At 39.8% G+C, this 27,272-nt stretch overlaps 1 protein-coding gene across 1 annotated transcript in view; it reads right to left on the bottom strand.

Moving 5' to 3' along the window:
• Nucleotides 1-2,970: 2,970 nt before the first annotated feature.
• ell (elongation factor RNA polymerase II) overlaps nt 2,971-27,272 on the bottom strand; it is a 33,891-nt gene continuing 9,589 nt past the window's right edge. The window contains exons 3-12 of the mRNA XM_037674777.1: nt 19,545-19,666; nt 18,064-18,227; nt 11,022-11,272; nt 10,767-10,891; nt 8,721-8,790; nt 6,516-7,104; nt 6,190-6,256; nt 3,354-3,525; nt 3,216-3,260; nt 2,971-3,115 (exon numbers count right to left, since the gene is read on the bottom strand). Of these exons, the coding sequence (XP_037530705.1) occupies nt 3,011-3,115; nt 3,216-3,260; nt 3,354-3,525; nt 6,190-6,256; nt 6,516-7,104; nt 8,721-8,790; nt 10,767-10,891; nt 11,022-11,272; nt 18,064-18,227; nt 19,545-19,666 (1,710 nt within the window). The 3' untranslated portion in view covers nt 2,971-3,010. The remainder of the gene's footprint in view (nt 3,116-3,215; nt 3,261-3,353; nt 3,526-6,189; nt 6,257-6,515; nt 7,105-8,720; nt 8,791-10,766; nt 10,892-11,021; nt 11,273-18,063; nt 18,228-19,544; nt 19,667-27,272) is intronic.

Genomic DNA, 27,272 nt, shown 5'->3' with positions numbered 1-27,272 from the left:
ATTTTAGATTTTACTGATGCTTCAAAAGAAATGTCAATGCTTTTTGTGCATGCTCGACAAAAGCTGCAAACGATCCCATGAATCAAAGGTGAGTGGATCCGTTTGCACAGAGTACGAATGTAAGCAGACACTTCTACTAGGATCAGAAATCCAAAATAAAGCCTTAAAGCAGAGGGAGGGTGGGGGGGAGAGCTCAGCCTCCCTGCTTTGACATGTATATGCTGCTGTATGTTGAGTTGGCAGGCAGCCACAGTGAACTTGCTGACCGCCCCACCTCCTTCCTCCTTCCTGAGGCCAGCTTTGGGAGGGGATCCAGCACAACAAGGCTCAGGCCCAGTGAAGTCCATCCCAGCCAACTGGTCCCCATGCAGATTTCTGGGATCTGTGTCAGATTACACAGAGCCTCGACTTGTGTTTTGCTGAAACAGTTCCTGCTGATGCTGCCATCTCTGGCCCTCAAGACAAAATTACTGCTTTTGCCCCCACGTCAATCTACCAGACAGACTCCTAATTCTATCATTAATTCTAATTTTATCATGCAACAGCATGCAGTCTGGGAAAATACAACCTCTTATTTAATCTGGTTGTTTTGGGAACAAAATAGGTGAATATTGGGAGATTGCTGCCATCTAGCATACATGAATGGTACTACAAGTCTTCATTACACCTTCTGAAGGAACAAACAAATCAAAAATGAAAACACTTGTGCTAAAACTAAAACTTATATATATTAAAAATACTGTTCTGCAAATGTCCTGACATGCCCCACTCCGCCCCAAAATAAAACAAACAAAAAAATAAAATCATTTTTCACCATTCAAGTCAAACAAATAGACAGTTCTGGTCATTTCCCCCCTCAAGAGACCTTTGGAAAAACTATAAAATTAAATTAAATCAAGCTTAAAAAAAAAAAAAAAGGAACAGGCACAACTCGTTTGTAATTTTCTAAATAAGGGTTTGAGAGAATTTTATTGAATCTAAAATCACTTTAAGTCCCAGTCCCTTATGGTTTTCAAAAGAAAAAAAAATAAATAAAAGAACATACTTTGGATTTTAGCGCCAACATTTTATGACTCCTTCAAAGCCCTCATTGCTTTTACAGCAGCATTTACATAGTTGTGGAAAAAAAACAAAAACAACATCAAGTCATTTTGGCACAATCAGTTCATACAGTGGCACTGTGCTGGCATGTCCTTACAGTTTTGCTCCTCACTGGCTCATATCACTTCCTCATAAACTCATAATGGATTTGAACTGTAACAGAGATGCTCTACAACAGCGTGTTGATGTTTAGGGAAACCATGTGCAGAATAATGACTGAACTCGTTGACAAGTTCTTCAAAATGTTCCATTCAGCTCTGACGTTCTGCATGCTAAAGAGGTGAAGCTAACGTAGTGTTTTCAGAAAACATACTTTGATCTAACTTTGTCTGAATTCAGATTGAGGAAATGACAACAGGAAGGAAAGAATACTGCAGCTTCTCTCTTTGCCGACGTTTGGTAAAGCACTTCGGTACACATGCTGGTCAAAGCCAGGTCTAATTGATATACTCATTCAGCTGGATTAAATCTTAACATCCGTGCTAATATCACTTAGCATGCATTCTGTAGGACAAAGAGATAAAGTGTCGTTTGGATGAACCCCGTCTCAGTAACAGCAAGATCGGGAGGAAAAAGTGCTGATTTTTTTTCATATTCACATAAAAAAGCTCGAGATAAGAAATACATTCGTCGATCAATCCAACTCGCCCTTTAGCTCACGGGATCCGACAGGGGAGCGGATGCAGGCAACAGATTTTAGGGTCTGTTCACTCTGAATAAGTGACATCGCATTTAAAAAGGCAAACGCTGGTCCTTCTCCGTGGAGGAGCGCCAACAGGCTTCACTGGGAGGAAGAACCAAGATGGCTTCATCTTAACAGTCGCCTCAAACGGACACGAGAGGGGCAAGTCAACGAAATACCGTTTTTAGACACTTTCCGAACAAGATGACAAATTCAAACAGATTTGTGGATAAACGTTTTAAAGATGGAAAAACGAGCAGGTTTGCACCCTCGATGCTTCATCTCATTATTTTATAGATTGATGAAGGCAGACTAGAAAAGGTTTTCTGTAGCTACAAAATCCATTGTGAGCAAAGCTCGAAAGACAAACATTTCAGAGTCAAATACTTTTGATTTTGACGACACGAGATGACCGACGAGGAACGCTGCTGCTCGTCAGGACAGGGAGAAGACCAGTTTTAAAGAAACTGCTGCTTCAGAGAGGCTGCAAACTAATGTCCACAATTTTAGAAAAGCCAACACAAAAATTTGTGTCGGACTCGTTCTTTTTTTTTTCTTCCCCAAACACTAATCTATTCTTTTCAAAAGAAAAGAAAAAAAAAAAGCCAAACAGTTTGGATAACTACACAAGAAAGGCAGTTTTTGAATAAAATACTGGCAGGCATTCAAGATGAGGACATAAGAAATTTGAAAGTACGGATTTTATCGAGTGTAAATAAATCCACCCTCCCATGAAGTCCAAAATAAATAAGGACGATGTTCAACCTCGTAAGAATGCAAGTGTGTGGCAAAAACTAATTTGTTAAACTCTCTTAACTCAAAACAGATGCTTTTTTTGGTGCACGTTTTTTTTAATCTCAGAGCCTTTTCTCTCCAGTTTGAAAAGCAAGGAGGATTTTTGAGAAAAAAATGTCCAGAAAAGTTGAAAATGTCCTCGTGCGACTCAGACCTCTGCACTTAAAGGCAAGACGGGCTGTCGAGAAAAAAAATCTGGATCCACTTTTATCTACACTCAGACCTGATCGCAGCAGGTGCTGCCAAATCTTAAGAAAAAAACAAAACAAAACGGGAGAAAAGAGGTAAAAACAGATCTATGCTGTCTAGACCCCTCTACTGCATTTTTGCCCCAAATCATAATGAAGAAAAACACATTTATTGAAGTGGAAGCAGTTTTCCTTTATCCACCTGGTTTCCAGAGATAACAGGAAAAGTGTCCAGTAGCTACTTTTAAATTTGCTGTTGATCGTACTCCGCAATAAGTTTCTTTATATGCGCCAGTTTGGTGTGTAGATATTCACAGCGGTTCTTCTCTTGGCTATAGTTTGGATTAGTCTGGAAAAGTAAAAAACAAACAAACAAAAAAAAAGTAGCATCAAAGTCTGAAAATCCACTCTGATAATTTGCTGTGAAAGTCATTTAAGGTAACGCTTACCTTTTTTATTTTATGATACTCTTCAAGTATCTGATTGTGGATTGTCTGTTGAGGAACACAGGCGTGTGGTGGATTAAACTCAGAACAGTACAAAAAAAACAAAAACTAACAAGGTTTAGTTCTGTTTATTACTCGTACCTTGTACTTTTCTGTGCCGTGTGGAAGTTGTTTGAGTTCATTGTCGAGCACGGTGAACTGCCGGGTGATTTCCTCTATTCGAGCATGCAGACTCCGGTACTCGCTGTACTCTGCGTTGAAATCGTTTTTATAACTCTGACGTTGTTCTGGAGAGATAATCACTGTGTACTTCCTACAGTTAGAACACAAATATATTATTTAATAGAAAATGGACACAAAGTGCACATAAAAGTTTACCTGCATCACAAAAGGATGCAGTTTTTTTCCCCCTTTGCAAATACGAGACAATGATTTTCTAAACACTATTTACTGCGTGAATGTTTATGAAGCACTCACTGTTGAGATCCATTTTTCTTCCGTACGTTTTTCAGAATCGTTCTCGTTCCACAATTTTTACGCTATTTCAACAAATCATATCAAAATGTTCAGCTCTTTCAGGACAATCCTGCTATGACTTTTGGTATTGGTGCAGTTTTAGCTTTTTGAAATATTTAGCCTTTTATGCCACCTTTTTCCTCATACCAAATGAATTGAGCTCATTCTACATCATTCAAATCTTTAGATCTGTTAACAACCTTTTACTGCGCCTTTCACATTTTGGTCTGGTTCAGTTTCTTTCAGCTTCCTTGAGCAGATTTAAAAAATTTCAGCTATTTTCAGCCAATATCCGCTTGTTTTGTGCTCTTTTTAGATTTTTTTTTCTGCTAACGACAACATTTTTGTGCTTCTTTAACTTCTTTCAGCTAATTTCAGCTCATTATGTGCCTTGCAGCTAATTTCTGCTAGTTTTAGCATTTATCTGCTATTTCAGCTACTACTGGTATTTAGCTGTTTTATGCTAATTTTAGCTAATTTAGCCAATTCCACATTTTTTTAGCTAATTTCAGCTTTTTGCTTTTTTCTGGTAGTTTAAGCGTTTTTCTGACACTTCATCTACTTTTCAGCCTTTTTTTAATCGTTAATTTCAGCCTTTTTTTAGCTAATGTCATAATTTTTGTGGTAATTTCTGCTTATTTAAACCTAATTCAGCAAACATGTCCTTTCTGCTTTCTTCTCTTAACTTGAGCTTGTTCTTCCATTTCAGCTACATTTCAGCATGATGTTTTAGCCAATTTCAACTGTTCTTCAGCAATAAGCATTCAAAATGCATTTTCACAGGAAATACAATTTCTCTAGTTATTTTTTCATTTCATTTTTTCTTCCCATCAGGAGTAATTGTTTTCCCCAATAATATAATGTAAACAGGGTTGTGCCACTTCATACGGTTCACATTACAAATATAATTTTGTGAATTCACGAAGGCACACAACTACGCACAGAGAGGTCTACATCACTTACACACCGATACACAATGCTGTTCAATGAATGACAAACAGTTTCCTCATCATTTCAAGTTGTTTATCACAACAGTCATAGTGTCGGAGACTAAAATATCATTTGTTGTCTGTGGAACAGTGAGGGTTAGAGCAGCACATGGCTTGGTTACAAGAGGGCCGACCTCCAACAAAACAGATTATCTTATTAGATAAGAAAGAAAGGTGCTATTGCTCAGGGTGAAAAAAGAAACACTTTCACTGTTGGAAGAAAAAAGTGGAGTAAAATGTACTCCATTGTACTAGTGCTCTAAAGGCAAACAACTCAATGGATTGTTGTACTAACTAACCCCTTGGTGCACCGAAGAGACCAAATGATTTATATATAAAAATAAAAAAAAATCATCATTTATCTAAAGCTTTGACACCTGTATAGATAGTGCTAATATTTTAATTTATTTGTATTTTTGCTCCTTGTTTGCATTTGTATTTCAAATTTGGGGTCCGTTTTATTAGATGACAGCGTACTGTGAAGACTCCTGTAGAGTTGCATGTTGTTGGAAAATGTCAGGGAAAGGTTATGGATGTTTATCACTAACTAATGTTAAATTAATGTTGAACCATGTGTGTGAGGTCAGAGAGTCTTTGGTCTGCTCAGAGAGGAGCTGATTTGCACCTGCATATGTATGATAAGCTTTATAAAAAACACTTCCTGCCTCACTGTCCGATGCAGACTGTCACGGACGAGGCTCTAAGCAGGTCATTTTTGTACATCTGTGATAAGCCTTCTCGTGTCCGTCTACCCTTGCAATTAAAAAAACGATTAACAATCTTCTTGTGTCCTCAGAGTGGCTTATTTGAGTAAATACAGATAAGATTTTTATTCATCCAACAGAAAATTATGCTATGGTGCGACCAAAGAATCCTGGACAAAACCACCTAGGATATCAGCACTCTTGTATCAGACCATATGATGTGGTATAAGGTTGGTAGATAAATTCACACTGTCACAGCTGGTCATAGAACATAAAGATGAAGATCATCCCTCATTTGTTCACAGTGATAAATGCTTCTACCTGCAACCAGATACAATGTTCAGTGATTCTTCTTTTCTGCATCATTTTAAATTGATACACTTGAAGCTATACCACCCACCCCATTCTGTATTAATATAACTCTCCCCTTAGGAATTAAACATTGTAAACTGCAAATGCACACTTATGAGATTTACATGTGAGCTCAGGTTTGACAGAACAGTGATCGTCTTGTGACTAAACTGCAGCAATGAAGGAGATGATGCGAGTCAGCTGCAGCTGTAGAGCGTGATGGCAAAATGACATGTTTTCAGATCCCTGCCCAACACCATTTCCGTGCTTTTTCTCCTTTTCCTTCGGTCTTTTCTGCGCCCGTGTGTCACCGATAATGTTAGAAAAGCAGGTTTATTCCAGTTTAATTGGGAACTCAATCAGTTTTACGGCAGCACGACTTTAGTACACCGTAAGAGATAACCCTTTTATACTCACAATAAATAGTCTGCCACTTCAGGTGATGACGAAGAAATACTGGTACTGTTGCACGTTCCATTCAGATCTGTAACAAAGTCACAAGCGAGAGAAGTAAATGTATCCCCTGAAGATGACATCCACCACTTGAACTGTATATTTGATCTCACTAAGGCACAGAGATGAACAGCAGGGGTCTCACTTCAGTCACTGAGAAACATACTGGTCACATGATTCATCACCTACTCACTGAGATGACTAACTCCACTCATCCACACACAACAAGCAGCATGTTTACTGAGACAATTCCTGAGCCTATGCTATGAAGCTGTGTGCGCTGCTCCCACCTGTGCTTTTGAGCAGAACACTGTTTTTCAAATCTTTTGGGCTCGTCTTGAAGGCCGTGTTGGGCTCCTCACCACTCTTCCTCTCCTTTTCTCTCCCCTTCTCCTTGGCTTTGCTCTTGTCCTTGTCTTTATGCTTTTTTGACTTCTTTTTGGATTTGTTGTTAAAAGATAAGGAACTATTGTCCTGCGGGCTCTTCAGCACTGTGTGTCCAGAGGACGACGCGCTAATGCTGGGTGCAGCCACCACCGTTGATGCAGACAAGACTGAAGGTGGTTGACCGAGCCTCTCGGATACAGCCACTTCCTGAGAGTCGCAGTCACGTCCATTGTGGCTCGAATCATTGCTGACGTCCGACAGCACTTCAAAAGGACGAGGGATGTCCAGCACTGGAAGGGGCTGCGAGCTGGATGTTACGCCGCCGTCCGACATAGATGATGCCACTCCTGACTTTGCTCCACCCGGTTCTCCTTTGCCGTTGGAAGAGCTGAGCTTGCCATTCACTGGGACTGTTGCAGCCTTGTTGGCAAGATGTGATATTCTTGGCTTTTTGTTGACAAGGGGGTCGATAAAGTCAGCAGCAGGACGTTTCTGGCAGGAGAAAATAAATAAATCAGTGGCTTTAATGGCAAAAGCTTGAAAAGAACGCAGTGTGAATTATTTCATTTAGGAGAGATCAAGAGAAAAAATGTAATCAAGGCCAGAGCAAATAAAAACAGCGTCTGACTGCGCCACTTTTTCACAATACTAGAGATTACATTACAGACAGGCTCTGTTTGACCTGGCTTACACAAAAACCTCAGGAGGGGCAGATCCACAGTGGTTTCTTTTAACAGGAAGTGAGAAGCTTTGGTTGCACCTGCAAGGTTCTTCAGACACATTTCTCCACCAAGTAATCAAGATCACATTTATTTTTAGTTCACTGTTCTTTAACAAGAAATTTGGAAATGGAAGTCCTCCTAAAAATAACAACTTGTAAGAAGATCGTTTATCAGACCTTGTTAGTATAGTCAACCCCCCTAATTTACCCCAATCTGACGAGTACAGCTCTTTAGCTCTTTAAAAAGAAATAAATAAAGTCTCAGTTACTGCCGTCTTTTATGTGCGTTGTGTTTACTGAGAAATTAGTGGAAAGGATGGGGCCCACACTTAAGGGTCTGAGGTGGAAAAAAAGGAGCTAATAATATAATGACGTATGTCCTCGTCCCTCCACCTAAATAAATAATCCTGTTTGTCAGGAGATTGCAAAGCACTCCTGATAACTGTTAGCAGGTAACGAACATCAACTGGAACCAGTTAAAAAGACAGGAGAGGAAGAGCAGCAGGAGGAAAATGAAAGGAAACTAATGATGTCATAAAGCTAAAGAACTTAGAAAAAGCTGGTGAAGCAATAAAGCAATTCATGCGTTTACATTCCTCCATATATTCGTTGAAATACTGACCACTACCAGAACAAGGTCGAGAGAAATATCCTAAAAAAAAAGTTCTGATAAGTTTTTAAAAACTTCACACATTAGCTTTGTTATAATCTTAAACATTTAGTTATTGCACAGGAAATTGTGTATACCGTATTTTCCGCCGTAAACGTTGCACCGCCCTATAAGTTGCATCGTCCAAATATGTCTAATAAACTGGAAAAATCCATAAATACCTGACATCTATTATGCGTCACAGCTGACACATTGCGTTTGTTACGCGCCACCACTGACAACATGGAAATGTGGGCCGGTATTGTGCCAAAAATCGATTGGCTGCCAAAAGGCAGCCGCGGGAGCGTGCATGGGAGGACTTTAACAAGAATTTAACAAGATTAACTTTCGAACTGTTTGCTCAAAATTATAGCAAAGGTGTGTCTCAGTTTAACTTTTCCTTAATAAATGCATTTTGAGGGTCAAATCAGCTGCATTTCAAAAGCCGACATGCGGAAACATGAACACGCAGACGGCGACTCGCTACTCGACTGCCATCTAGCGGCTGAAAATGGTAGTGTTCAATATTTTCTGTCAGAAGGAATGAAAACGGTCATATCTCAGACAAAAACTGGTTTATAAATATGGGAAAAAAAAAACAAATATGTCGCTTCGGCGTATAAGTTGCAGGGCATGCAAATTATGCAAAACACTGCGACTTATAGGGTGAAAAACATGGTAACTAAAGTCTGAAAGTCTAGGTGCAGAGAAGTGTGGCAGGAGGAAGAAGAGGCTCACCTGAGATGGAGAACTGCCGGCCAGCTCGTTGGGGGGACTCTCAGGCGGAGGAGCAGAACTGTTCTGTTTCCTGGATGAATTCACGCAACACGATATACACATATATACACACAAAGAAGCTTGAGATCATATTTCACAAAGGTTACCCACTGAAACTTACTGTAATCAATACAAAAACTCAGTTCAGGTAACACAGAAATGCACTGAAAACAGTTATAAAGTGAGTTTTAATTGGCTCGTGTCTGCAAAGTTTTAAACTACATTTGTCAAATAAATAAATAAATAATCCAGCATGATACAAATCATGCCGCTGTCATGTCTTTGGTGACAAGCAAATTGTATGCAGGAAGACCTCAGAGACAAGTTAATATTGCTTTGTCAAGCTGAGTGTCTCTATGACAACAGTGGGGGTGGTGTGTGTGTGTGTGTGTGGGGGGGGGGGGGGGTACTTGACAAAGCAGCTTTTAAATCATAACTAGAAGAGGCAAAGTTTTAGTAATTAAATCTGTATTTTCCAACAGTTATCAATGTTTAGTGATTTTATTCACACTTTACATTATTCGTAATGTTTTGTGATGTGGACACTGATAATTGTTTACTTATTAGCCTAGCGATTATGCCAGCTTGTTGGGGACAAGTGAGACAGTGGCGTGACACCCTGCAGCGAGAGAGGAAGTGACGAGGAGAGAATATGGTGCTGCAGCTCACTTGGAGGAGAGATGCCATTTGGACCACGAAGAGGCCAACTGTATGGTGTTCAAACATGAACAGGATTCGTTTATGATTTTTCCTGTGATAGTAACATTTACACCCAGTTCAGGAGAGCTTCGCTTTTAGTCTCATTCAGCCAAAAGAAGAAAACACCTCAGCTTTAGGTATGAACAGGGCCTCAGTGTGTACCAGATAAATCTGTCACAGTGTAGCAGCCAAACAAAGAGCTGTGCCAACGCAGAGCTGTCCAACCAAGACAAACTGTGCTGATCTCAGCACAGAAGAAGTGAATTCTCAGGATGAAAATATAAAACAAATGATCCGCTTTTTATTTTAACATATACAGTAACTGGTAAAAAGCTAACATTAAAGCTACATTTCGGCTTTGCTGCTTAAACAACACTAGTTCAAGAGGCCACACCAGCAAACCTTTTGATTGATAGGGTAAAAGGTATGTTGCTCAAGCAGAGCAAATGTTGCCTCGAGGGTTGGCAATATCAGTAGCAGCACTTGATATCAAACCCTTGCCCCTCATAAGGGTGTGTGGGCTTGTGTCTGTGGTGTGGACACGGCCTGCCTCCCTTCTCATGTGGAGACCCTGCTCGTGTGTCACACCGATATGGCTGAACCTTGGACAGATGCCACCTTACACACAGATCAGCATGTGCTGGGACACCGTTGCATCATGTGCGTTCCAGTCATGCTGCTCTGCTGCTGCTGCGTGACTGACTGCATTAGCTCAAAACTCTGGAGGAGCAGGGGAGGGGGAGTAGTTCTAAGTGGGAGGCTCTGGTTGTTAGTCAGCTGATACAAATCACAAACGAAGCACAAAGTGCAGTAAAGAGACAAACAGGAAGCGGAGTGTGCAGATATACACCAACTCACAAATATATATATAATATTAAATATACAGAATAATGAAAATAATCTATTTTATTTATCAAAGTACAACCTTTGTAAAAGTTATGATAATCAGAAAAGATAAGTGTGCACTTCAACTATTAGGTGTATTTTATATGCAAACAACATGGAAGAAATATTTTTTTGATACAGTCTCCTAAAGTAAAAATAAAATAAAATAAAAACTGATCATTGTAGACTTATTTTATTAGACTTCTTTTTTTAATCTCATTTTGTTTTTTAGATCACATCATGTATGACGATTGTATTAATTTATTGTAAATATGAAACATCCTAAAATGACCACAAAAAAAAACCTAGTAAAAGTTAAAAGCAAACCTCTCATTAAGACTTAAAACCAGTGACTGGTTAAAAGAAATTAAATTAAAAAGGCGCACACTTTTTACACCTCACATCCAAACATTTGAGATGTACCTGAACAAAATCCTCTTGAGAAGCTGCTGGTCTCCTTCTGTGTATCCTGGCCAATCCGTTTGGATTTCCTTATACATGAAGTCCTTCAATGTGAAGGTGTTTTCTTTCCCATTTAGGTTGGCAACCTAAGAAAAAAAGACAAGAAACACACACGCTCATATTCTACTGAGCAATTTAGAAAGATGCCATTCATTTTTCTGAGGTTTAAGAACAGTGAATGTTTGCGGTAAGTCATTTTGTGTGTGGGTGAGTGACCTGTTGCAGGTGGCTGTCCAGGGAATCTTTGTCTGTCAACGAGAGGCCATCTTTCTGCAACCTTAAAATCAGCTCAGGCTTCTTGTAAGGCTTGAGGGCCAGCACGTGTATGAGGCGCTCACGAAGAGGCCGGTGCTGAGCCGTGCCTTTCTTTACCGTACTGCTGGAGATGAGGACAGGCCGAGACGTCCTCCGTGAGGGGGCGATATCTGAGAGGGCAGGTGCCGGTTTCCGGATCTGCACCTTCTTACCTGAGAAAAGATGCAGAGGTGGAGGAGTGTACAGAGAATTAGCAAGAAAAAAAAAAAATCAAGTGAAATTTTAAAGGCAGCACAGTTTATTGTTAAAATTGAACACATTTTAAAGCACACACAGAAGTATTCAACTTCTTGTCACAAGTTTGGAAGTACCCCCTCTCCTTTGATTGTGTGTACTTGAACAGTAGTCTTATTAAACGAATGGACTGTACTTATATAGCACTTTTCTATCTTATCAAGATACTCAAAGTGCTTTACACTACAATCTGTGCCCTCATTTACCCATTCATACAGCACTCTACATTTATACAAAGAATAATCAATGCTTTATAGGGATGCAAGATATTGTTGGCACAGTATCGGTATCAGATGATATTTGCGATAAAATTAAATATCGGTCATCGGCCATTCTATCAAAATAACTCTGAAACAAAAGGCCTGTTTGAACTTTCTATTATCCGTTCCACAATTTTTGTAGCAAATAAGCCTAAATAAGAGGGCCATGTTCTGACAAAGGAAAGAAGATGACAATATTTTTTGCACTTTGATTTTATTTGCGCACAGCATAATTCGTAGAGATTTAAGTTGATCATTACGATTGTATAACCACATATTGGGCTTCTGTTTTAAGTTAATTTTTAATTTAAGAAACTGTCAAGTATCACGCTATCCTAGAGTTATTCCAATCTGGCTTCAAATCTCTCCATAGCACTGAAACTGCTCTACTGAAGGTTTTTAATGGCATTTTCATATCTACAGACGCAGGTGATTCTGTGCTGCTTGTCCTATTGGACCTTACATCTGCTTTTGACACCATCGACCACAAGATCCTCATTTCTAGACTGGAGCAGTGGGTGGGCATCACAGGGTCAGCCCTTAAATGGTTTGGGTCCTCCCTCTCTGACAGAACCTTCTGTGTCAATATCAAAGATTTTAGTTCGGCATCGACAGCGCTCCAGAGGGGGGGAGGGGGGGGTACCGCAGGGGTCCATCCTCGGTCCCCTTCTCTTTTCTTTATACCTGCTGCCACTAGAACTATTTTCCGCAAACACAACATACCCTTTCATTTCTATGCCGATGATTGCCAAATTTACTTCTCCCTGAGGCACACGCTCTATTCAGCCTCTTCTTGACTGCCTGGCTGACATCCGGGACTGGATGGCTTTAAACTTCTTAAGCTTCAATGAGAAGAAGTCTGAGGTCATGCTGTTCCATCCCAGTGGCTCACTCATGAACCATGACATTGACCTTTTCTCTCTAGCCCCGCTAGAGAAACAAAAGGTCACTAATCTGGGGGTGATAATGGACCCATCCTTAAAACTCAACAGTCACGTAAACATGATGGTCAAATCCTGTTTTTTTCAGCTGAGACGGCTGTCTAAGCTGAAGCCTATACTCTGCAAAAAGCACCTTGAGACAGTGATTCACGCCTTCATAACATCTAGGCTTGATTACTGCAATTCACTTCTGTTTGGAATCAGTCAGTCCTCCATTGCTCGTCTACAACTGGTCCAAAATGCTGCAGCCCAATTTTTAACTGGTACAGGCTATAGAGACACATCACACCAGTTTTGGCATCCCTGCACTGGCTACCCATTCACCTTCGGATCCAATTCAAAATTCTCATGCATGTTTTTAAATCACTGAACAGTTCCGCCCCATCCTATCTCACTGATCTTCTGCAGCCATATGTCCCACCGCGCTCTCTGAGGTCAGCAGACCAGATGCTTCTCTCAGTCCCAGAAACCTGTCGTAAGCTCAGAGGTGACAGGGCTTTCTCTGTTGCAGGTCCACGACTGTGGAATGAGTTGCCACTGAGTGTCCGGCAGGCTCCCACACACTCAGTCTTTAAGTCTCGCTTGAAGACCCACTTCTATTCTCTTGCCTTTAACACGGTGCAATTTGTTTTGGTCCTGTCTGTTCTCTACTCTGTTGGCCATTTTAGTTAGCTTCTGCTGCTATTTGTATCTGTATTTTTATTTTATGTTTTCCTGTCCGCTGTGCATTTTTGTTTTCTTTTGTACAGCACTTTGGTTGGCCTTGTTGCTGTTTTAAGTGCTCTATAAATAAATTGGTATGGTATGGTAAGTATATCTATTAATGCACTACTTATGCACTTTTCACTTGTTGCTTGTGAACAGGTTGAGTTTAGATTTATGAACATTTACAAATTTGCACTGTTCGAGTGTTGTCGTTGTGTTAGAGAGCGTAAATGAATAAATTTGACATTAAACATAATCCAAGTTGAAGTGTTTCATCATTTTCAGTCCCCTTTTGGACATCTGCATTTGGTTGCAGGCCAAACTGACAAAGACCATGCAGAATAATGTATTTTAATTCCACATCAGCGAAAGCGATGTAGTCTGTAAGTAGGTCTAGGGGAAAAATATCGGTATTGGTATTGGCCAAATAAGTTTTAACATATTGGCATATCAGAAATCGGCCAAAAATCAATTTTGTGCATCTATAGTGCTTCATCACATCATACACCAACGGGACACGCATCAGAGACAATGAGGGGTTCAGTGTCTTGCCCAGGGACACTTCAACATGTGACTGCTGGTGGAATCGAACCCTCAACTCTTGCATTGGAGGATGACTGCTCTAACCACTCATCCACAGTCGACCCACAAGACTCAAAACAACATTATATACTCACTACACTCCTCTAATGTAAAATCAGGCTGCAAAGGAGGCGCCCCAGAGAAGGTCATCTTTTATACCAGTGTTTCTGTAAAGTTGAGAAAACTTGTAGATGACTCATAAATGATGTTTCACAAAGACATCCTTCATGTTGCAACATACAGCTCAACAAACCTACACAAACACTGGTTACCACAGACTCTCCCTTCATACACAAACAATGGTATTTAGTCAACTGCAGTTCTTACCTGTCGTCATCATATGAACCCAGTTTATGAACCAAGATCATAAGAACTTTTAAAAGCTGTGCAAGAGAAAGGATTTTAACTTAATCCAACTAGTCTAGTGATGGCCTTGACAACTGGTTGTTCTTTGACAGCACTACATTGGTGTTGGTGTCTTTTCATGCGGGCAGAGATTTTTTATTATTTTTTTTATTATTTAAATCTTTTACACAAAATGAACAAACAACTCGGGTTTAAAACATATGAATGTGTACTTAGCTTGAGACCGAAACAATGTTTGGACTTCTTTGCTAGTTGCTTTAGAGGCTTACAATCGTGCGCATCTACTACAACTAGGCCTGTCGTGATAAACAATAAATCAATTAATCGGATGATAAATGAAAATTATCGACCACATTTTCATTTATCGGCTTTATTGTTTCTTCGTCTCTCTTTCTACTGAAGACACCGGATGACAAAAGGCTCAACTCCGGTGCTCTTCACCGACCCCTCCATTTCTCTTTAAAATATGTTTTAAGTCAGAGTCAGAGTCAGAGTCAGAGTTTCTTTATTGTCATTCGCACCTCATGTGGTACATGTGGTGGAGCGAAATTATGTACGCAGGGTCCCAGTTACATCCAACAATAAAATGTATAAGAAAAACAGTAATAACATCTAAGATATGAAATAAGAAAAACATCAACTAAATATACACTAAGCACTCATAACATAAAACATTGAACATCAGCACAAACATGAACATGAGTCTGTGAGCAGATGTGCACGCATGAACACATCAACATTGAAACAGATCAGCAGCAACATGAAACAGATCAGCAGCAACATGATATGGTTTTTCACAGTGATTATTCTAGTTAGAGATTCATGAGTCTAACAGCCTCAGGGTAGAAGCTGTTCCTCAGTCTAGTGGTTCTACACTTAATGCTCCTTAACCTCCTTCCTGAGGGGAGTGGAGCAAAAAGTGTGTGTGCTGGGTGGGTGGGGTCCTTCATGATGCAGGTGGCCCTCTTCCTGCATCTGGAGGTGTAGATGTCTGTGATGGTGGGGAGGCTGATTCCGACAGATTTCTGTGCAGCCTTCACCACTCTCTGCAAAGCTTTTCTTTCTGCAGCTGTGCAGCCTCCATGCCACACATTGATGCTCGAGCACAGGATGCTCTCCACTGCACACCTGCAGAAGGAGGTGAGGACTGAGCTTCCCAGACCAGCTCGTCTCAGCCGTCTGAGGAAGTAGAGTCTCTGATGAGCTTTCTTGATCAGGCTGGTGGTGTTGTTGCTCCAGCTGAGGTTGTCATTCATGTGTACACCCAAGTACTTGTAGCTGGAGACCACTTCCACCGCAGATCCTCTTATGTTCAGGGGGGTGTAGGTGTTTTTGTTCCTTCTGAAGTCCACAATCATCTCCTTTGTCTTCTTCACATTGATGTGAAGGTTATTCTCTCTGCACCAGCTCTCCAGGTGTTCCACCTCCTGCCTGTAGCTGGACTCATCATTGTTTGTGATGCATCCCACCACCGCTGTATCATCTGCAAACTTTACAATGTGACAGCCTGGATGGGTAGCTGCACAATCATATGTGAGCAGAGTAAACAGGAGGGGGCTCAACACACATCCCTGAGGAGAGCCAGTGCTGAGGGTTATGGTGGAGGAGGAGAGGTTGTGGATCCTCACTAACTGTGGTCTGTTTGTTAAAAAGTCTAGTACCCAGTTGCAGATGGAGGGGCTTAGTCCTAGTGTGGATAGTTTGTCCATCAGGGTTTGGGGGATCATGGTGTTGAAGGCGGATGTGAAGTCCACAAAGAGCATACGGACGTAAGAGTTTTTCTGCTCCAGGTGGTTGAGTGCAGTGTGGACCACAGAGGAGATTGCATCCTCTGTTGATCGGTTCTCACGGTATGCGTACTGATGAGGGTCCTCGTTGATGTTGATGGTTGTTTTGATGTGAGTCATGACCAGTTTTTCAAAGCATTTAGCGACTATCGGGGTGAGGGCCACTGGCCGATAGTCATTCAGACCAGTCACTGTAGAGCTTTTTGGGACTGGGATGATGGTGGCAGTCTTCAGGCAGGTGGGAACTGTCTCCAGGGTAAGTGAGGTGTTAAAGATGTCTGCCAGCACCTCACAGAGCTGATCAGCACATTCCTTCAACACTTTTCCGGGGATGTTGTCTGGGCCAGTTGCTTTGTGCGGATTAATCCTCCTGAAGGTACTCCTTACTTCTGCTGAGGTCACGCTGAGATGCTCTTCATCCGGTGATGAGGTGAGTCTGGTGCTGGGTGGTCTGTTCGGGTCTTCAAAGCGTGCATAGAACTTGTTGAGGGCATCAGGCAGAGATGGGTCTTTGGGACATTGTTCACTCCTTTCTTTATAATCCGTTATGCACTTAATGCCCCTCCACATGCTCCGAGGGTCTTGTGAGATGAATTGACCCTCGATCCTCTTTGCATATGTGGCCTTGGCCCTCTTAATACCAGCAACCAGCTCTTTTCTTGTCCTACTCAGCTCCTCTGAGTTTCCAGACCTGAAGGCAGTGTTCCTGGCTTCCAGCAGGGTACGCACCTCTGCATTCAGCCAAGGTTTTCTGTTTGGGTAGCTTTTAACATTTCTGATAGTGGAGACTGTGTCAGTACATGTACTAATGTAACCCAGTACTGAGGATGTGTATTGGTCAAGATCAAGCGAACCTCCATTTTCAGCAGCTTCTCTGAAAACCTGCCAGTCTGTTCGATCAAAACAATCTCTCAGTATGGGGCCACTGTCCTGGATCCAGCATTTAACTTTCTTTTGTACCGGTCTGGAGCGTCTCAGCGGGGGCATGTTTAACCAACCAAAATCGCGTTTTTGGATCGTTTAAAGCAGCTAAGCTGAGAAGCTAAGCTACAAACTACGCTAACAGGCTGACCTCGGGGAAAAAACCTCCGTCTTGTCGAAGCTCCAAAATTCACGATTGAAACCCGTGCCTTCGTCTAAAAAAAGTTGTTTTTCTCTGCAAAAAGAAGTTGAGAACTTGTTCACCATTTTTTTATTAAGAGTTTTGTGTGAAAAATGCTATGCTAAAGAGCTAAAAACACACCGAGCGTCCGCCATTTTGAGAACCCCAAAACGGGAAGGAGAAAACAGCCCATGTCACGTCAAGGGGCCTCCCTCCCATTTTTCCTAGAGACACGCTGCTCGCTCCCTCACTATCCATCCTTCGGTTCAAACAGTCTTATACCGCCATCCGGTGGTCAAAACAAGGTCAAAACAAATTAACCAACATTTCTTCTTAAATTTGACAATAATTACGAATTACTGTCAAATTTCAAACAATATCATCATTTATCGTAATAATGTCTGAGACGATCGTCCAGCAAAATTCATTATCGTGACAGGCCTAACTGCAACTGCACATGATGTGCTTTATCAGCAGGTCTAATACCAACACCTAGTCAGGAAGTTGATGAGTTATGCCAGAGAGCCTACTGATGTTTCTCGTGCATTTAAACATGTTTGCAAATTCAGGGACAAAAAGGATCAGTGTGTATGAGGCACATATACATATATACAGCTGAGGAACCAACCTACATCAAATTCAGTAAACTTCATTATGAATCAGGCATCGTCGCCCGTAGCCATCTAGTCCTTGACCCAAACAGTCCGTCAGGCTCCGTGTGAACCCAGTCACCAGCAGAGCAAAGCTACAAACACACAGACCACCTGAGTGTCTGCAGGGCACAAAAATTACCCCAGCCTTTTCCAATAATTCAACTCCTGACAACTTTAGGGCGTCGTAATCAAAAAATATTCTGTTACTTGTCACACAAAGCCAAACCAAAGGTATTAAATGCTCATTTTTGTTTGCATTTGGTTAAAAATCATTCCCAAACTGACCAGAGGCTTTTTCTTCAAGTCTCCTCACCTACATATCTTCCACCAGGCTTGATGACTATGGCGCTTCTGCTGCGAGTCTCCTCCTCAACCTGCGCCATGTTTTCCCTGGCCTTTTGGTAGGAGTCATCGGTGGCTCGCACCGTGATCTTGTCCTGAATGCTGCCCAAGCAGTCCAGCTGAATACTCCCTTTACTGCCAAAACAAAGAGCACACATAAAGACAGTTTGAGTCAGAAGCTTATTTGACCATGACTTAAAATAGATTTTTTCCCCCAAAAAAGACCTGAAAAACAACTGACAAATTCTCAATATAACCATTTATACTTTTATATATTAAAGATTCAACTGCTTGCAGTAACTCATCTCTTTACTTAGTATTGCTGCCAAGAGGAGATCCAATAAAGCCTCTGAGGGCACAACTATTTTTTTTTTTCAATTTCCATCCAACCGTGGGTTCCCACAGTACGGCTCAGTGCTGCATCCAATCCCATTCTTTCCCAAACGTCTCGGCTTGCTTTAATTTCCTTCCACTTTGATGAGGGTTGGGCAGAAAATGAGATGTGCTGACACAGCCAGCACAATCTGAACTCTGTCATTTGAGTTAAAAACTGCAACAATTCGGCCAGAGATCTAAATGAACTCCCGCCTGACCCACTTGTTAAAAATATTTTCAGAATAATTTGGTTAGACAGGAAATACAAGATTTTTTTGTTGCTCTGCATTCTGGTTCTTTGTTGCTTTCTTCTTTAACACAAACCTCTGGTTGTGGTCAACTAAACTGTTCAACAAACCTGGACCCATATAATTTTTTTTTTTTTTTTTCATTTAGCCTTTATTTATCCAGGTTAGTCTCATTGAGCCACGAGAACTCATTTTCAAGAGAGACCTGTTTAGGGAGCACATGGTGGGGGTTAAGGGCCTTGCTCATGGGCCCAGAGTGGGGCGAATGAGGGTGGGGGCAAGTGTGGGTGTTTCACCTACCCCACCCACAATTTTGATGTTGTCGGGGCCGGGGCGTGAACCGGCGATCTTCGGATCACAAGCCCACCTCTCTAACCTCTGCGCCACCAACTTGTATCACTCAGTTTACTGCTGAAAAATGCTTTTTTTGTTTCCAACATTTTACAAGATATATATATATACTTTATTAATCCCAGGGGGGGAATTGAGGCATCCAGTAGAATGTTCTAATTGTAAAGAAAAAACAAACAAACAAACAAACCATGAAATAATCGAAAAAGAGGCAGAATACACACATTTGGAAAAAGACAATATGCACATGCACAATTTTCTGTTTGCACAGCTCAAAGGGCTCACGATCAGGTGTTCTGTCAAGTATTTAATGACGGATGCTTGTTGCCTCACTCAGGTTGTGAATATGTTAAAAACACTGTTCGTGGAGCCTAATAATTTGTCATTAAAATGGAGGGTTTATGCAGAACTTGCAGTTGTAATTTGATTTTGTGAGTTTGTGTTATACAGATAAATGTAATTCAGTGTTTGGCTTTACCTGGTGATGTACTGCTGGATGCAGTCGAAGCTGCCCTGAGGGTTATCTCTGCCCACATTGGACAAGTCGAAGGTAAACATTTGCAGTTCGCTGGAATTCTCTGACCGTGGTATTGAAATTTTCTGTTAAAGACAAGATGGGAAAATAAAAATCAAAGAGGAGTTTCTACATTTCATATGTAACGGACACTACAGAGCAGGAGAGTGAAAAATATCTTACAAAATTGTTAAATAGAAGTTGCAAAATGCTCTTTTTAGATTTTCAAATTATTGGTATCCTCAGCACACAACTGTTCACACACGTTTCCACCCTTATAATCACCTTTACTACAGAATAACCTTCTATTATTTGCTATAAACTGCTGGGAACTGCTTATATCAAGACAATAACTTGACAAGTCATGAATGAAATTTAGGTGTTGTATGTTAAACTTCTAATAGAGCAGTGAGAAAGGAGGAGCAGAACAAGTAGGCAACGAAAAGTTGCTCTTGAAACAAATTTCTCTCACTTCAAAATTGTTCAACTAGGCTGTGAAGTCAAGGTTGAAGTGATTTTTACAAGTCGTATAAAGATAAATACTTAAATTCTGTTCAAGAATTGGCATGAGGCTGAAGGTTGTGTTTCCAGGTACGACTGGGTGGCTGAGTGAATTCATGTGGCGTCAGAGTCAAGAACTATAAATCTCACTGAATCAGATGTACAACAGGGAGCAGCAGCTGGGTTTGCATCTCTGTAACAAGTCCTCATGCCCAGAGGGCCATTTACTGCAAACGACCTAACCTGACTAAGCTCAGGATGTGACTCACTGGCTTTTCCTCTGAGCTAGAGGTGACATGAGGTGAAGCTGCATGCAGCACGGCTCTGTTCAACAAAGAGCTTAAATGTGAGTTAGCAATAATTTACCCTTTAATACAGTTGGCTGCAGTTTGTCCGAGACAAACTGAGGTGTTTCATGAATCCAAATAACAGATTTGTTTTTGTCTTTATTTTACTATTATGTATAATTACAGTTGGACTGTTTGTCCCCACAATGCTTTTAAAAGAACATGGCAGCATGTTGAAAAGGGCATATTTATTTTAGAGGAAGGTGGACAAATCCAGTTCTTTGTAATAGATAAAAGATTGAACAAGTAACAGCCTAGTTTAGAAAATATCTGATAAAGAAAAGTCAATCTAGCTGACAACTTAAAACTAACGAATTATCTATGACACAAATAGTACAGAAACTGTGTGAAATGTACTCTAAACAAAATACGATGTCATGCAGACCTTATCAAGATGAAAGTTACGGTAGAGAACTTTTCAAATGTGAAAAGAGAGACACTATTATTTAAACATGTGATATGCCAATGTCCCCTGAGGGATCGCTGAGGGATTTGAATAGTGAATGATGTTCAAGAAGTGTTTTTCTGGACAGGTACTGAACAGGGATTGCAAGTAAACCTTAATGTTTTTGGTGTAAGACTTTTAGTGTCAAGTGTCGTTCTATGGAGGGAGCAAATTTATCCATGACCAGGCACAACGGCAAAGCCAGAGGGTGGCCAATGGTGGCCTTGGCCACCAAAGATCAATCTTTGGCTACCTCAATCATTTGAGGAAACTATACTTTTCAGCAATATGAAAACTATACAGCACAGTTTCTTCAAATGATAGTGGTAGTCGGTTTACATAAAAATATGGTGCTGGCCATCTTGAATTTGGACGTGGCAATCCAATTTCTGAAAGGAAAATTTCTTGCATATAGATGCAGCCACACACTAACATGGAAGTTGGTACCCCACTTATTTTTTACATTATGTGCACAACATGCACAGATGGACAGCATTTCAAAATCCCACTCTTCGTTCCACGACAGGGGACAAAAAAGTTCATCTTGTTTTAATAGCTGCAACAAGTTTGAAAAAAGGTTGAAACAGTGTCTTTATGTTGTTCTTTGATGTACAGGACTGAATGTTCCACCATCTAGAGAAGGTGTCAAACCCACTTACAAAAGGGGGCCAAAATTAAAACCTTTTTCAAACTAAGGGCCGGTTTCAGAATCTACATTTACTCAAGTTAGACACCAAACGTCTTTTCTTGGTTGCAGGTTCCTCAACAAGAGTTTGATTGGTCTCATTTGATGTTCTCTGTTGCACTTTTGACATCATAATCAAAGATTACTAAAAAAAAATTAAAGTGATAAAAGTATTTTACATTTAAAATATCATCTTGGGGGCCAGATAAGATGTCAACTAGGGCCACATTTGTCCCCCGGGCCTTGAGTTTGACATATGATTTAGAGTATCAGAAGATTAATGGAAACCTTTTCCACAGACTGCTTAAAATCAGTAATAGATGTTTGGGTTCTTCAAATATGTACTTGGTACAATAAAATATAATAAAAGGCTTGATTCTGTAAGTTAACTTGTGGGCTTATGAATTCTCCCAGAAGTTTGTCTCTGAGCAAAGATTTAACATTATTGCAACTTTAATAAGAAACTGGGATGGCTGGACAACTGGGAGGCATAACTTTTTTCTAAACAATAATATTAATTAAAAAAAAACAATCAATGGATGGATGGATGAACAAAAAATACCAGCAGGGTTGCCTTCTCTTTCATGATGTGAAAATAAGTAACTAAGTTTGTACATACAGTCATTTTAGCCATTTAAACTGAAGACAAAAATCACGTACTTCATTGTTTTCCATTTTGGACGGTGTACGACATCTTTCCCTGAAATTGCTTTTAGTTGGCCTACCACTTATGAAACATTTAATTTAAAATTGGGCCAAAACTCAGATAGAAAAGTGGAAAATTCTGTTTGACACAATGCATATGGGCTCTCTAAATTTTTTTTTTTTTTTACTCAAGTCCTGTGTGATAAATATCTGACTAATGTTGATACACACAAACATATAAATCAAATTCCTCTTTTAATACGAAAGCTTACAAAATCAATACAAATAGTAATTAGTAGAGCTTTGGGAGTTGTTTTTTACCATCATGAAAAAGAGAAGGCATTATTTTCTCTGAGTAATGCACAACAGTAGCAAGTCAAAATCTATTTTGAGAGCTGATGCAGTTGGAGCGTGCAGTGTGTGGTTGGCCTCATTTTCATAATGTTTTGTCCATCGTTATCAGTGAACTTATCATTATGAGTATTGTTCTTAGTGTTTACAGCCGTTATAGCCAGGTGCATGTTTGTATATCTGCAGCAGAATGCAGAATAGCAAGAGGACAGGTCTGCAGAGGCACAGTGATGCTGGGGGCAATGTTCTGTTGGAAAAACTTTGGGTCTTGGCAATCACCATCTACCACCCACCTAAGCATCGTTACAGTCAGAATACAGATACTGCTTCATGGCAAGAGTATTGCAGAATATATATATTTTAATATCTAGCACTGATGTCAAGAACACAGATCAGAAGGATAAAGTTTGGAATTACAAAACTTGCAGGTATGAGCGCAGTCTTTCTCACATTATGAAAAACAACATGGTCCAACTTAAGGTCTGTATAAAGAAGCGATCGCGAGCGTTGGAACACAAATTATGTGTAATTTGTAATTATTTAAAAGAACAAATGGGAGAGGCGATAAGATGACCGTGCAAGTCCAGATCAAATTACGAGGCTGAAAACCAGAGCTCAGGGGTGTGACTAAGCTGGCTCACTGACTCACGCTGTAGAGGATGACACTGAGAGGAGGCTCCTCCGCACCAAATGGCTCAGGTTTCAGCTTAACATTCATGTTGAAACCACTCACTGTATGCAGAAAACATTGCTTCTTAAGATGGATTACTAAAAGAAATAAAATAAGAGAGACAATCAAAGCTGACATTGCTGTTTTAGTTGTTACAAGACAGCAATGTCTGAAGTCAGCCAAGGGTCACAGGTAGACAAATGTTGAGCTCATTCAGTCTGCAATAACATTGTTGTTTTGGTGCAGCAGGAGTAGACCTGTCACAATAACAAATATTGCTGGGTGATTAATTGTCTCAAATTATTGCGATAAACGATAATATTGTTTGAAATTTTACAATAATTAGTAATTATTGTAAAATTTAAGAAGAAATGTTAATTTTTGAGCAGTACCTTTTTTGACCACTAGATGGAAGTATAAGACTGAGCCGAAGGATGGATAGTGAGAGAGCGAGCAGTGTGTCCCTAAGAAAAGTGGAAGGGAGGCCCCTTGACGTGACATGGACTGTCTCTCCTTCCTGTTTTTCGGTTCTCAAAATGACGGACGCTCGGTGTGGTTTGAGCTCTTTAGCATATCATTTTTCACACAAAACTTTTAATAAAAAAAATCAGTAAACAAGTTCTCAGCTTCTTTTTGCAGAGGAAAAACAACTTTTTATGCAAAGGCATGGGTTTCAACCGTGAATTTTGGAGCTTTGACAAGATGAAGGTTTCCAATAGTTAAATTAGAAAGTAGTGTATAATTTAGGATAATTTTTATCATTGTGCTACTTTGTTCAAAAGATTTGTTCAGTAAAGAGTTTGACTTGTTTTAATTAAAATGAGCCTGTGTTGTACTGTGTACTTTCCTGTAGTTGACAAGTGGTGATGTTTGTAGTTTTACAGGTTTGAGAACCTATTTAGAAGTTAGTGACCCTGGAAGTAAGAACTGGTTTATATTTTTCATGCTACTGAACCCAAACACTGTCACTTGCTGTCAAGCAGCATCTCAGCTAGCAAATGTATGCACACACAATCCTTAAAATGGAACGAACAAATGTTGGATGTGAACAGATGGATAAAGTTGAGTGAATCAATACTTGACCTGAAATTTTAGTTCTACTCATGACTCTTAGTGGCCATCATATTTTCTATTACTATGGACCTCCAGTCTTTTTGTATAATTGATTATCTGCTACGTAATCTATATAGTTGTGGTTGAACACAGAGTACAGGAATGGTTTTGAACTAGAAGTTTATGTATGGTCACAATTATTACCATCAAATACTGGTCAAAAACTTAAATACTTGACATGTCAAGATATGTAAATCTGACAAAACTAGACTCAAATGAACCAGAATACTAAACCAAATACTCTTTATGACCTTCTCAATTGGCAAAGAAATGCAGTAAGGTGTCTGCAGATACTCCAACAGCAAATTAACATTCCTTTGTTAAATCTTATTTGCCTTTCAAAAAGGCCAAAACTGATCAAGTCTACATCTGAAACATCAGGAGCTTAAGTCAGATATTGTTACTGTTAAACCTATACCCTAAAGAGCAAAGAAAAGATCAGATAATCTTACAATAATAAAGAGCATCCAGGGAAGTGCAACATAAGTTCTTGATTGTATCGTCGTTGTGCAGCAAATTTTAATCCTCTCACTCTGCATAAAGTCTCAAAAACACCACCTCCTTTCAAACGGATGGTAAAGATGAGCTCTCGCAAACTTAATCTTTATTCCTAATCCAGAAGGGTGGGAATTAAGTGATGACACCCAAATTATAATGTGTCAGAGACATGAAGACAAAGATCTCAAAGTTTACTAAAGATACCAAAATTATTGTGAAAAGAATATGCTTCAACAGTGAAAATGGTCAGGGTTAGATTATGGAACAAAAACTAGGTGCTCCCCAGGAGTCTGATTAAACATCACCATAAACCTATTGCAAAACATTGTTTATGCAATGTTAATGCAGAAAAAATGACAGTAGAATGGGTCTGTAACGTTCAAAAATCAGCACATTATTACGCAGAAACTTTAGGTTTCTAAAGACACATTGAGATGCAACAGAATGAAAACTAAAGCATATATGCCATATAAGAAAAAAACAGCTTAAATATATCCAAGTTTTTCATTTTGCCTTCTCTCCCTTCTAAAAGTGTGTTCATAGTTTGTTAGGAAGTACCAGACGAATGAATCTAAGTGAATGAAAAATGGGATCTTGTGACAGCCAGACCATCTGTTCTACAATTTAGCCACTTTCACACTTCTGACGAGCATCATGAGCTAAATGTCAAATATTTCCTCGTGTGAATCTGCAACATCAATGAAAGTTTCTGTCAGCTTGAATACTCAAATTATAAATTAGCTCAGCTGTACGTGCTGAATATATTAATGGATCTTAAAGAGAAAGACACTAAAAACGAATTAAAGAGGAGCTTTTTGCAACACTTTGGCAGTCATCTGCCATGATAAAGTTAATTTCTCAGAACAAACAGGTTAGTACAAATTAAATGGATTTATTGTGATGGGAAAAGCAGCTACTGAATGGGTTTATGGATGCAAAGAGCACCATTGAAATGGTTTTTCTCAGAAGAGAAGCTGTAATTCTAGACAGGCTTTCATAAGTCTGTTTTTTTTTATTGGTCTGATTGATTGAAGCAAGACTTTGATAGACAAATCATTTATCCAGTCACATGCCAAATAGTATTTTATGCTAGCCCAGTTCTGGCAATCTTTTCAAACGGGTTTGTGAAACAAACCATCTTGCACATCTGATGAGCTCTGAAAACCAGTTTACAAACTTCATCACATCCTGTTAAACTCTGTACTTTACAATAACTAGAAAAGATAACACGTTAGAGACACGTTTGTTAGTCATACTTTCAGTGTCATCACTGTTGACATTTTAACGCTTTAATTTGTGTTCTTTTGTATTTTTTTCCCCAGTAGTCAGCAATTGGTGTACACATGCAAATATTCCACAAAAGTCAGCATCAAGTTGACACAAGTGTTCCAAGCGTTCTATATTGACAATATTTTGGACACCGTCATCAGCACAATGTTTGGACATGGCAAATTAAAAAGTAAAACGGATAAGTTCATGTCAAACAAACCAGAGAAATGAGAAAACTTGAAAAGCATCAAATGCAAAGACCCAAGTATTTAAAAGAACAATCTAAAATTTCCTTGCATGTCTAGAGCAGGTGGTCCCAACCCTGGTCCTTGAGGAACACCATCCTGAACGTTTTAGTCGTTTCCCTGCTTTTGACACACCTGATTTGACTGAATGGGCGATGAACAGGTTTCTGCAGAACTGGAGGACGTACCGGTAATTAAATCACTGAATCAGGTGTTGGAGCAGGGAAACAACTAAAACATGCAGGATAGTGTTCCTCAAGGACCAGGGTTGGAAACCACTGGTTTAGAGCCTGATGGACAAAGATAAAATGTTCTCATTGGTTGATGTTTATACTACGAACAGAAATGTAAGCATGCTAGCAAAAACATAAATCATCATCTTGTCTCCTATACTGCAAGTGCCTGAAAATTAATTCAGAAGGAGCAAAGCAACAGAACATTACAATATTGAAAGAGTTGCTTAATAAAAAGAATTGCATGAAAATAATTTGTTTATAGTCAAGTAAAAAGCATAAGATAAAACTGCCATTTATTCAGTTGAGGCAGAACAGAAATGACCCTAATTGTGTGTTAAAAGATCATGAAGGAATGAGGAAACCTAAAGAGGTCAGGGTATTTTTGGGTCAAGCATTGCTGACCCAACATGACAAAATGATAAAAAAAAAAAAAAAAAAAGCTCAGCATGTATTTAGGGCATCAACCTATCAAAGATTTTTTTCAAGCCATTATACAGTTCAACTGAAGTATTATGCTGAGGGGGAAATAGACCTTATTTAACACCAGCTGAAACCTCAGTCTGCATTAAAGCATCAAAATGAGGGAATCTTTAATATTAGGAATGCTAATTTATCAAATATTGAACATACAAATGATCCAACAAGTTAAGCAGTAACATATCTGGAGTAATACTGTATGGTACAAAC

This window comes from Nematolebias whitei, chromosome 3, assembly GCF_014905685.2.
Source record: "Nematolebias whitei isolate Nwh7 chromosome 3, NemWhi1, whole genome shotgun sequence".
Classification (NCBI taxonomy): Eukaryota; Metazoa; Chordata; class Actinopteri; order Cyprinodontiformes; family Rivulidae; genus Nematolebias; species Nematolebias whitei.
Note: the sequence above shows the minus strand (reverse complement) of the source record. Positions and strands in the feature narration are given on the sequence as shown.